The sequence below is a fragment of the Panthera tigris genome, chromosome D2, assembly GCF_018350195.1.
Source record: "Panthera tigris isolate Pti1 chromosome D2, P.tigris_Pti1_mat1.1, whole genome shotgun sequence".
NCBI classification, from domain to species: Eukaryota; Metazoa; Chordata; class Mammalia; order Carnivora; family Felidae; genus Panthera; species Panthera tigris.
Window position 1 is genome coordinate 55,786,429 of NC_056670.1, and position 11,431 is coordinate 55,797,859.

Below are 11,431 nucleotides of genomic sequence, written 5' to 3' on the forward strand. Positions count from 1 at the left end.
CCTCCTCTCTTTGCCCCTCCCCCTGCTTGTGCTCTCTCTCAAAAATTAAAATCTGTAAACTTGATTCACACTTCATCCTCAAAAACGGCACATAACTGTATAATAAAATGATGCAGAAGAAAAGGACTATTACATTGTATACGTAATCGGGAAGGGACATTGCTTACATTTTCCTTCTCTTTAAAGCTTTTCAAAAGATAATGAACATGAAAGCCTACAAGGCAAGAGAAAGCCCATAATACCTTTCTTCTAGTAGGAGCAAGTAACACCCTCTATCTGTTAAGCTCTCATGAAGCTCCTCTATGCCAGCCTACATAACCTCTAATCTTGACAACCTCTGAAACGGCTGTTATTCTGAATTTACAGAAGAAATAGACTGAAAGAGATGTAGAAACTTGCCAAATATATACTACTAAGTACTGGAACCCAGATGAAAGATGTTGAACAGAAGTCCTTATCCTAAAATGTAAATACTAATCATCTTGCTTTTCAGGTTTAGTTTTTCACTTGATCTATAACCCTAGGATGACCTTTAGTAATTTAAGTCTCCAACAGTCTGGTGGAATGTTAAGTTTACTTGCCCTATAATGAATCTTAAACCAAAAGTTGATAATTTTCTTTGGTCGAGGCTCTTCGCCCAAGTCAGACTGGAGCAGCTTAGATCAGAGTCCCTCTATATCCTGACATAGCAGTCTTCAGTCATTGACTAGAACTCTTGTGGCAGGAAAGTAACAGAAAACCAGCATTATTTATCATTACTACCAGAAGGCCAGCAACCACTGTACCTCTAAGACTGCTTACCCAGGGTAGCACATCATAATCACCCATGGAGCTGAAAGAAAAACCCAAACATCTTGTGGGTTCACCTCATGAGATTCCAAAGCAGAGCTAGGGCTCTGTTGTTTTTTAAAGCTTTATAGGCAATTAGAAATTTTTAATTTTTTTTTAATGTATGTCTATTTTTGAGAGCGAGAGAGCGAGCGAATGGGCAAGGGGCAGAGGGACAGGGAGACATAAAATCCAAAGCAGGCTCCAAGCTCTGAGCTGTCAGCACGGAGCCTGACGCGGGGCTCAAACTCATGAACCATGAGATCATGGCCTGACCTAACCGACAGAGCCACCCAGGTGCCTGCCCCACTTCATAGACCATTCTGAGGTTCATCTAACCCAGGCTGAGAACCACTATTCCAACACAGAGAAATTCTTGTCTCTAGAACCAATTTTAGATTAGTGAATATCACTAAACATCACTATTTGGGCATAGCTGTCAGCTATGAGAACACTCAAAAAAATTTTTTATGGTGCTTTTGCTATGTGTTAGTCACAATACCAGGTACTGAAGACTCAAAGACAGAATCCTGCCCTAAAACCTCAGGCTAGAAGGGAAGACAGGCTCATAAACTTAGCTGTGATACAATACAGTGGTCAACAGTGAGAAAACCTAACCTGCTCTGAAGCAGGTCAGAGGAGGCTATTACCCAACTGTTTCAAATGCTCTTCTTTAGGACACTATTACAGCATTTCTTTGTTTACTTATCACCTGTCTTCCCCCATTAGAATTTTTTTTTTTTTTTAATGTTTACGTATTTTTGAGAGGGAGAAAGAGAAAGCATAAGCAGGGGAGGGGCAGAGAAAGAATTCAAAGCAGGCTCCAGGCTTAACTGTCAGCATACTGCCCAACGCGGGGCTCATTCCACGAACCACGAGATCATAACCTGAGCTGAAGACACTTAACTGACTGAGACATCTAGGCGCCCCCTGCCCACGTCTAGAATCTAAGCTCTACAAGGAAAGGATTCTATCATGTTCACTGTTTTACCTCCTACTTCCTGAAACACTGGTGGGCAGAATAATTGCCTAACATATTTGAATGAATGATGTCCAACAAGCACTCATAATTAATGAACCAATGTCAATTTGGAGAGCCTCTAATCGCATGTGCAAGATCCTATTCAATATTTGGTAAAAGGAGGCATCAAGGTACAGGACAAAGATTAATGCTCTGCCACTTGGATGCCTGCGTGACTTAAGGCAAGTTAACTGATTTTTCTAAATCTTAGTTTACTTTTCTGTAAAGTGTGGACATAATTAGTACATGCCAGGGCTACTGGGAAGTTCAGAGATAAAATAAGTACAATGGCTAACACTGTAGAGAGAATCAACTAGTAGCATCTACCTGCAAGGTAACGTGGGTGAATCTAACCAAAATTTAAAATGTGCACATTCTTTGACCCAGCACGCTCCACTTTTAGGAATCTCTGTTGCCACAGAATCTTAGGCATGCACAAGGATGTATGGTATAGGGATTTTCTCTGCAACACTGCAAAAAAATCTATAAAGCTTAAAATATCCATCAGTAAGGGGACTAAACTATATCAAAATGTCTAGCATAAGGCCTAGAACTTAACAGATACTTTAGAAGGCGATCAAATCTATAATAGTAATATAATAACAACGATAGTGCCGTGTACTGGAACTTCTGCATTTCTTCCTCACAATAACCCTATGAGATCATACCATTCCAGACAAGGAAACAGACTTTTAAAAGAAAGTAAACTTGCACTACTATCAATGTCAACATGCTGATTATTTTAGTATACTGTAATTCGCACAATGTCACCATTAGGGGAAAATGGGCAAAGTGTACAAGGGATCTATCTGAATTGTTTCTTAAAACTGCATGTGGAGCTACATTGATCTCAATACTCTTTTCTAATTTAAAAAAACCGAACAGGGTCACTTGGGTAGCTCGGTTGGTTGGGCATCTGACTCTTGGTTTTGGCTCAGGTCATGAACTCACGTTCGTGAGTTCGAGCCCTGCATCAGGCTCTGGGTTGGTGGTGCAGAGCCTGCTTGGGAATTCTCTGTCTCTCCCTCTCTCAAAAACAAACAAACATTAAAAAAAACCCAAAAACCAAACAACCTAACCTATTCTGGCTAGCAGCTAGAGGATACAACCCAGTCGGGTTGATTCCAGAGTTCACCTGTAACCACTGTCACTACACACAGAAGATGTGTGCAGTGACAGATGCTCCTTGAAGAACATCTCAAGAACTGACATATCTTGAGATGCCTGGGTGGCTCGGTTGAGCATCTGACTCTTGGTTTCGGCTCAGGTCACGATCTCATGGTTTGTGAGATTGGGCCCACAGTGGGCTCTGTGCTGACAGCTCAGAGTCTGCTTGCGAATCTCATTCTCTCTCTGCCCCTCCCCTGTTCGTACTCTCTCTCTCTCAAACTAAATAAACTTAAAAAATATATAGATTAAAAAAAATTGACATCTCTTCTTTCCTTCTATTCTCTCTGCAGCTTTGCCATGCTTAAACCCTCATCTCTTCCTCATCCCCAAACCTGCATGTTCGTTCCTGCTTTTGCCCTCTGCTTAAGTTTTTCTGTCTGCCTTGAGTATCTTCATGTCACTACCTCAGTTCTTCAATTCCTTTTACTTCACATTACAGATCTTTCCCTGGTCACCTCACGAAACAGTGCTCTGACCCTCTTTTCAATTCAGATTTAACGTTTCCTGGAGTACCCACTAATTAGTAATACTATATTCACCTAATTACTTTCAGAACTACTCACATGCACCCTGCATCACCACGTGTTCTATCATTTTCACTAAACCATAATCTCTCTAAACGAGGGGATGTTTATAAAGTGCCTGACCCGGTGCCTGGCACATAGGAAGTACTCAATAAGCAGAAGTGCTTAAAAGGAACATAAAAAACGCAAAAATGACTGGAGGTGAGGTTTTTCCAGAGTAAGCAAGCACTTGACACGTGTCAGTTAACAGTACGAGGCAAATCTCTGCTCTAAATGTCATGATGATTTTTATTTATTTAAAACTTTTTTTTTTTTTTTTTTAATTTGAGAGCAAGAATCTCAAGCAGGCTCTGAGCTGTCAGCACAGAGCTCAATGCAGGGCTCAAACTGACAAACTGGGAGACTATGACCTGAGCTGAAACCAAGAGTCAGATGCTTAACCGCCTGGGCCACCCAGGTGCCCCATGTCATGATGCTTTTTAGATTCCTTTCCCTACTCAAGACAACAGAAACCATAAAATCCTTTTAGTAAAAATGTTTTGTCACAGCAATAAATATGTATTTGTAAGACCGTCAGAAGAAACAGATTACTTCCAACATTGTACAGTTCATTTGCTGGCACCTCCAAAAGAGAATCACTCAAGAGAATGAAATCCATTGCAAGGTTCATAAGAAAAATATTCTGACAGTAAAAGTTGCTGGCAGATTTTTCTACAGGTGGTTGTTGGTCAACCTGAGGTGTGTGAATAAAAACAATGGCATCCTGATGTTGGGTTCATACACGTACTCTTAGAAACAGCTTACCCCTCCCGTGGGGTAAAATGTAGCTTCTTAGGTCTGCAAGAATTCAGGCTGTACTCGAGCCACTTTCCGGAATTCTTTAGTGTGAGTCTTAGGGCACTGCATCTCACACCAGCTAATGGGAACCATCTGGACACCTGGAAGGGAAGAGCTGGTGTTGGAGCTGGGACCGCTAATGTTTGCTTAAGACCCTTCCCTTTTCAGCTGGGTATGAACGGAAGTGTCACCAAGCTACCTAGAGAACCTCACCTCATACAGAAAAAGCCTGGTTTATTCCACTGAGTAAGGCAGTGAGTCCCCCCCAGACCTTTCAATTATACAAGAATCATTCCAATCTCTGAGTAGTATCAACACTCATACTGCTGCCTAGATAATTAAAAAACAAGGGTAATGAAAGAAAACAGTGGACTGATCCCAAACCATTGCTCTTAGGGAAAGGTAAGCATGTGGAAGAATGGACCAACTCACCCGATTCACTGTGGGCCACCACTACCCCAAGCTCATTTTCAGCAGTGGTCAGGAGGTAATTGGACTGTGCGTCACCCAGGGAGATCTAGTCATGTAACACTGGTTAAGGAAAATGACGGGTTTTAAGTCTTCCCTCCCACAGCCACTTGAGCTACTTTCCACTTCTACTTCTTGTTTGACAAAGGACCACAAGACTGCTAGGAATAAAGGATACCACTTTGGCTAGGACAATGTCACCTGGGCGGAAACTCTTATAAATCTCAACCTGTAAAGAAAGAACAGGAATGTTAAATGAAAGCTCTATATCAGATCCACATGAAACTATTAATCCCTCTGGTAAAGCCAGTCTACTTTTTAACCCCACAGGGCAGAAGTCATCATTAGTCAAGTCAATCAACGACTTTTATTGCTTCTACAGCATCATCACATAAATGAAAGATTTTTAATTCAGTAACCTGAGCAGGAATCTGACTAGGACAAAAGGTACTATAGTTGGCTCTGAAAGGATCCAGAGTAAGTCTGAGAGAATAACAATGAATAAACACCTGGCTTCAAAGGCAAGGAGTAAACTAGTCCCTTCTGGTCAATAGAGCAAACAAAAATCCCAGGGAGAGGAAAGGGACAGTGAATTCCACACTTTCCAGTAGGAAATAAATTCCCTGCATCTTTGGATCCACATTCCCACAGATGTTTGAAATTCACTAGAATAATTTAAGGACTGATATTCCTCAGACCATCAGAGAGGAAAAAAACAAAAACAAAAACAAAAACAAACAGAACCAACCAACTACCTTGTCTTTTTCAGTAGCTCGGACATCTTCCTTGCTGTAAAAAAGAATTAACAGAAAGATTAATTATCTATGAGAAAGAGAAGAGAAAGAATTATCCTGCAAAATCCTAGTAGACAAAGAGCTACAAGAGTAGAGAGTAGAGAGAACAAGTCATAACTGGAACCCAAATGCCACCAAGAGAAGCAGGGTAGAAGCATTCCCAGTCCTCACCCAGAGGAGAAAACCACATTCCCATTCTTGGGTCACACAGAGCAGCTGTAGCAATACCTCTGACTAGAGAAAAGCAGATCAGATTTGGCAGGAAAGGATAAGGAACTTTGCTGCCTTAGGGGAGCTTGAACAGAAGCACTATAGAACCACATGGAATTTTGAGGGTGGAAAGAGCCTGAGAAGTTACATTATCTAGCTCACAAGTATTGTTTGTCCTTTCTCAAAAAACCTGTAGGAAAAAAAAACTACTATTTCACCCACTAACCATTTCTTTTTTTAAAAATTTTATTTTTAAGTGGGGGCGCCTGGGTGGCTCAGTTGGTTAAGTGGCCAACTTCAGCTCAGGTCATGATCTCACAGTTCATGGGTTCGGGCCCCGCATCGGGCTCTGTGCTGACAGCTCAGAGCCTGGAGCCTGCTTCAGATTCTCTATCTCCCTCTCTGCCCCTCCCCCACTCCTGTTCTTTCTCTCTGTCTCTCTCTCTCAAAATTAAACAAACATTAAAAAAAAAAAGAAAAAGATTTTATTTTTAAGTAATCTCTACACCAAGCATGGGGCTCAAACTCACAATGCTGAGATGAAGACTTGCATGCTTTACTGAGCCAGCCACGTACCCCTTACCCACTAAGCTTTTTCATGTCTTACAATCCTTTAAAGTGTATTAAATTCAAGAAAGGAAGAGATTTCCTAAAATGACTTCTACTTAGTTTCAATGTTTGTTTATTTTTTGAGAGACAGAGTGAGCAGGGGAGGGGAAGAGAGAGGGGGAGACACAGAATCTGAAGCAGGCTTCAGGCTCCAAGCTGTCAGCACAGAGCCTGATGTGGGGCTCGAAACCACAAACAGCAAGATCATATCCTGAGCCAAAGTTGGATGCTTAACCAATTGAGCCACCCAGGTACCCCCCTTCTACTTTGTTTCATATGAGTCATCCTGTACCACTAGTCTCTAGCTTAGCTCAATTCTTTTCATTTTAAAGCTCGATCTTGTGAGGGCACCTGGGTGGCTCAGTTGGTTAAGCATCTGACTTGTCCCAGGTCATGATCTTGTGGTTAGTGGGTTCGAGCCCTGCGTTGGGCTCTGTGCTGACAGCTCAGAGCCTGGAGCCTGCTTCAAATTCTGTGTATCCCTCTCTCTCCCTCTCTGCCCCTCTCTGCTCATGCTCTCTCTCTCTCTCTAAAATAAATAAACATTAAAAAAAAATTTAAAACCCGATCTTGTTCATATTTTCCTTTGTTTCCTAGTTCATACATTGTAACATTTTCTTTGGACACTACCTGGAGAGAATCAAAGCACAAAGAGAGAGGCAGGTATAGAAACCATAATGGTTCCTAAAAATTCCAGTCTCCTGTTCTATCCTATTTCATTCCAGGTGCTGTGGCAAATGTGAAGACACAAATACTTCTTACCGGATAGTTCCTCGAAAAGAGTTCTTAAGTGGTGTGGACCCCACATATAGGATGTGCACTTTGGCAAAGCGCGAATTGATGCTAGAGACCTGTGGAACAGAGAAAAGATCAGCATTAGGGTCTGTGCAGTTGTCAACTCAAGGAGGCAGCATGAAAGTAGGAATTAGGGTGATTTTAATCCAAGCAACCTTACTAATTACAGAATTTAAGATAAGTTGATTCTTACTTAACTCTGCATAAATGATACATATCTAGTGGAACGAGAGTCACTCTGGCCACCTAATAGAGTTACTGAGGGTGTCCAGTGAAATGTGGAATAGGTCTTGAAAAACACAGAAGACTAACATAAATAGACACAGGGCATTATAGCAAACCTAGACCTTTAACAGATCTAATTAAGAGTCCTGTAGAGTGGACAGAAGTGTACATTTCAGCTACTGCACAATATTTGGATCACTGCCTCTCCAGTTATTTTCAGAATAACACACAAATTTTCTGCTGGAGAAATTTACAAGGAGTGCGACTAAGAGCTACAAGTTAACCTGCAGAAAGTGGGGATGGGCAGGGTGTATTGATGTATTTCAGTTACTGATCAGTACAGCATCAATTTTACTTCCCCTGAAACACTTTAAAAGACCTGAAATTTAACAGGAATGAGAGAGGATAAGGCCTTTTGCTTTGCTGCAGGAAAAGATCTCAGCTTCCAGATGTTAAAAAATAGGCCTCCTAGGGGCACCTGGGTGGCTAAGTCGGTTAAGCATCTGACTTCGGCTCAGGTCATGATCTCGTGGTTTGTGAGTTTGAGCACTGCGTTGGGCTCTGGGCTGATGGCTCAGAGCCTGCAGCCTGCTTCAGATTGTGTCTCCCCCTCTCTCTTCCCCTCCCATGCTCATGCTCTGTCTCTGTTTCTCAATAATAAATACACATTAAAAAAAAATTAATAAAAATAAAAGGCCTCCTTATTACCTTTTGGCACCTGTTTCCCAAGCTGCATACTCAGGGAATCAGCTCAGTGAAAGAAGTATGCGTGCCTGAACTTGGCTGCCTTGATTATTATTCCAGAACTTTCTAGGCCAGTACAGTCCAGTAACACTGTGATGATAGTAGTGTTCTGTACTGGCCAATAGGGCAACTGCTAACTATATGCAGCTAGTGAGACTGAGGAAATGTATTTTTAATTTTAATTCATTTCAATTTAAGTGGCCATATATGGCTAGTGGCTACCTTATTAGATAGTGCAGTTCTACAAAGATCATGATTTTACCACCGAACAGGTTTCCTAAGCAGGGAGGTTAAGACCAACTTACCTTACAGGTTACAATAGCCCCCACATCTGGTAGTAATTGGGATTCTGTTTCTCTCATCACAGAAATGACAGGAAGCTATAGAGAGAAGAATAAAATATGAGTATCCTGACTAGGCCTTGCATAAAGGTATTTGTGGCTTAAAAGTAATGTAGCAATGCCTTGGTCCACAGCTGAGGTCACGAGGGCAGGTGGACTACAGACTTATTTGTGCCCAGAACAGAGAGCCTTAGAAATTTTAGGGAATAGGAGGGTCAAGGGACCATTCTTCAAGGGAAGAATGCTGTTAGAGTGTATAGTCTAATAATTTCAGATCAATTCTAACAAGCTTTCGGGTGATTTTCTTGGAATATAACCAATTGTCTGGAATCACGGATAACTGGATTCTTTCCTCCAAAGTTATACTACTTCCTTCTCTTTCTCATTTTATGGTACTGGCTAGAATTTCCAAATAAATGTTATATAATAATGGCCATACTTGATTAATGCTATTTTAAGGAAATACTTGTAGTTTTCTCCTTGAGCATTGTATTGGCTGTTGCTGTAAGACAGATATTTTGAGCCTCATCTTTTATTAATCTCTCCCTTGTTCACTACGCTTCAGTTCCCTGGCCTTCTTTCAGTTTCACTAACTCATTAAATATCTTCTCATGTCAGGATTTCTATTCAACCTGTTTTTTTTTTTCTATCAAGACTGTGCTCTACCCACCCACCCAACTCTTTATTTATCCTTTAGATTCAGTTTAAACGTCACTTCTGCTGACTACGATGGATCTATTACATATTTTCATGATAACCTGTAATATTCTTTCATTGATTTTTTTTTTCTTAACGTTTATTTATTTTTGAAAGACTGAGAGAGAACATGAGCAGGGGAGGGGCAGAGAGAGAGGGAAACACAGAACCTGAAGCAGGCTCCAGGCTCTGAGCTGTCAGCAGAGCCTGACGCGGGGCACGAACCCACCAACCATGGGATCATGGCTCGAGCTGAAGTCGGACGCTCAATCGACTGAGCCACCCAGGAGCCCCTGTAATATTCTTTCAAAGCAGTCATCACCTATGTAGCCATACACTCATTTGAACATTTACTTGTTTACAATTTGTGTCTGTGCCCCTTGATAGCAGGGACCATGTGTATTTGGCTCATTACCATTTCTCTAGAGGTCAACACTGTGCCTGGCACATAAAAATGCTCAATAGATATCTATTCCTATGAAATGAACAAACTTGGAAATGTTAAAGGGGTGCCTGGGTGGCTGAGCCGGTTAAGGGTCTGACTCTTGATCTTGGCTCCCTCTCTCTCTGCCCCTCTCCCACTGACCTCTCTCTCTCAGAAATAAACATTAAAAAAATGTTAAAGACATTCTCAAAATTGATTGAATAAAAAGTTTCTCATTTTACATATGAGGAAGAATCTAAAAACCAGAGAGTTCAAGTTTCTAACCTAAAGCAGAACCAAGGTCTAGATAGTCAGTACCTAAGTGTTCTAATTCTGAATCCTCTTTCTACTATGCTACTGGTCTTTTTCTTTTAATGTTTATTTATTGATTTTTTGAGAGAGACAGAGCGTGTATGAGCCGGGGGAGGGGCAGAGAGAGAGGGAGAGAGAGAAATCCCAGCCAGGCTCTGTGCTGAGCCCGAAGGGGGGCTTGAACCCAGGAAATGTGAGATCATGACCTGAGTGGAAATCAAAGATCGATGCTCAACCAACTGAACCACCCAGGCGCCCCTGCTATGCTACCTGTCTTTAAGCTGCTCCCTCAAAGACTGTTTATCTGATGCTGGGCTAATCCTGGACGAGCCTCTGGAGCTAGGCAGGAGAGTATCAGGCATTCAACAAACATTGCTGAGCATTTACCTTGTGCTAGGCACTAAACGTATGGTAGTGAGGCTTGCTTTCATGCAACTTAGAGTCTAGTGGGGAACATGTAACTGGGTGTTTAATTATATGTAAAGATTAAGGCACGGAAGGACAGAAATTTAGTTCTTTGTTAAAGAGTTTAACAAAACAAAACAAAAGCTCACAAAACTCTTATCCTTGACTAGTGGGTCTAGGAGAGCTTCCCTGATAAAATGATGCTAGAGAGGCTATCTGAAGGATAGGTAGAAACGAAATAGGCTGAGATGTGCGTGTTCCAAACAGATGGCGTGCGTACAAAGGCTCTGTGGCAGGACACAGCTTAGCCCATTAGTGACAGTGAAAGAAGCCAGTGTGACTAGACTGCAGAGAGTGAGGTAGGGATAAAGCGAAACGCAGCCGGAGAGGTAGGCGACCTTCGGACAAGATTCAGCTCACTGCGGGGCTGAGCGTGCCTCTGCTCGTCCCCTAAAACTTCCTTCTGTGAGTGTCAGCACTATAACCAAGCGAGACCAAGTGCCCAGCAGTGGAGACCTCAGCTTCAAGAGACCAGCTGTTCTACTGCCGGGGCACTAAAGACGCGCCCGCAAATCAAAAGAAGCCTAAAAGAAAGGAAGAGAAGGAGGAAATGGGAAGTTGCCCCTTTACCGCTCCGTTCTCGCTGCTCTTCGTCAGGCAGCCAGCAAGCGACGAAAAGATGTAGCCGTGTCGCGTGTAAGTGCCGCTGCCCGGGCTGCCCTCCTCCAGGTTACACAGACGTTCGCCTGAAGAAAAATGCTGCATCAGTGACGGGTGCCCAGAAGGTGTTAGCCATCCAGCCTTCCAGCCTCTGTCTCATCCAGAATTCGCTCTGGGCCCCGTACACTTACCCGGAATGCAGTACCTCACGGGTGGCGCCATGACTGCCACAGGAGGGAAACGAAGTCGACTTCTCATTGGCTAAAGTATAGGACTAGTTCTGCAGTAAAAAACGCGTCAATTGGTATGATTTGTCACGTGATCATCGGAGCCTCCGGGAAACTTTATTTCCCAGGTTACCCCGGGAC

At 42.4% G+C, this 11,431-nt stretch overlaps 1 protein-coding gene across 2 annotated transcripts; it reads right to left on the reverse strand.

Moving 5' to 3' along the window:
• Positions 1-4,063: 4,063 nt before the first annotated feature.
• On the reverse strand, positions 4,064-11,350 carry EXOSC1 (exosome component 1). 2 transcript variants are annotated; one of them, XM_007080131.2, is made up of 8 exons: positions 11,255-11,350; positions 11,034-11,149; positions 8,531-8,605; positions 7,224-7,312; positions 5,604-5,637; positions 5,027-5,077; positions 4,813-4,897; positions 4,064-4,481 (listed from the first exon to the last, which is right to left on the reverse strand). In XM_007080131.2, the coding sequence occupies exons 1-8, from the start codon at positions 11,319-11,321 to the stop codon at positions 4,375-4,377; spliced, it is 624 nt and encodes a 207-aa protein (XP_007080193.2). In that variant the 5' UTR covers positions 11,322-11,350; the 3' UTR covers positions 4,064-4,374. The 2 variants fall into 2 exon arrangements, with proteins under 2 accessions (XP_007080193.2, XP_015392155.2); XM_015536669.2 differs by lacking the exon at positions 8,531-8,605.
• Between the last annotated feature and the right edge of the window lie 81 nt (positions 11,351-11,431).

Bases quoted from the DNA above. Each gene is read 5' to 3' on its own strand.
- EXOSC1 (XM_007080131.2), bottom strand. From the start codon at position 11,321: ATGAGAAGTCGACTTCGTTTCCCTCCTGTGGCAGTCATGGCGCCACCC. The intron at 11,150-11,254 runs GTAAGTGTACGG...ATTTTTCTTCAG, and splicing joins CGTGAGGTACTGCATTCCGG to GCGAACGTCTGTGTAACCTG. The intron at 5,638-7,223 runs GTAAGAAGTATT...TCTTTTTTACAG, and splicing joins TCTTTTCGAGGAACTATCCG to CAAGGAAGATGTCCGAGCTA.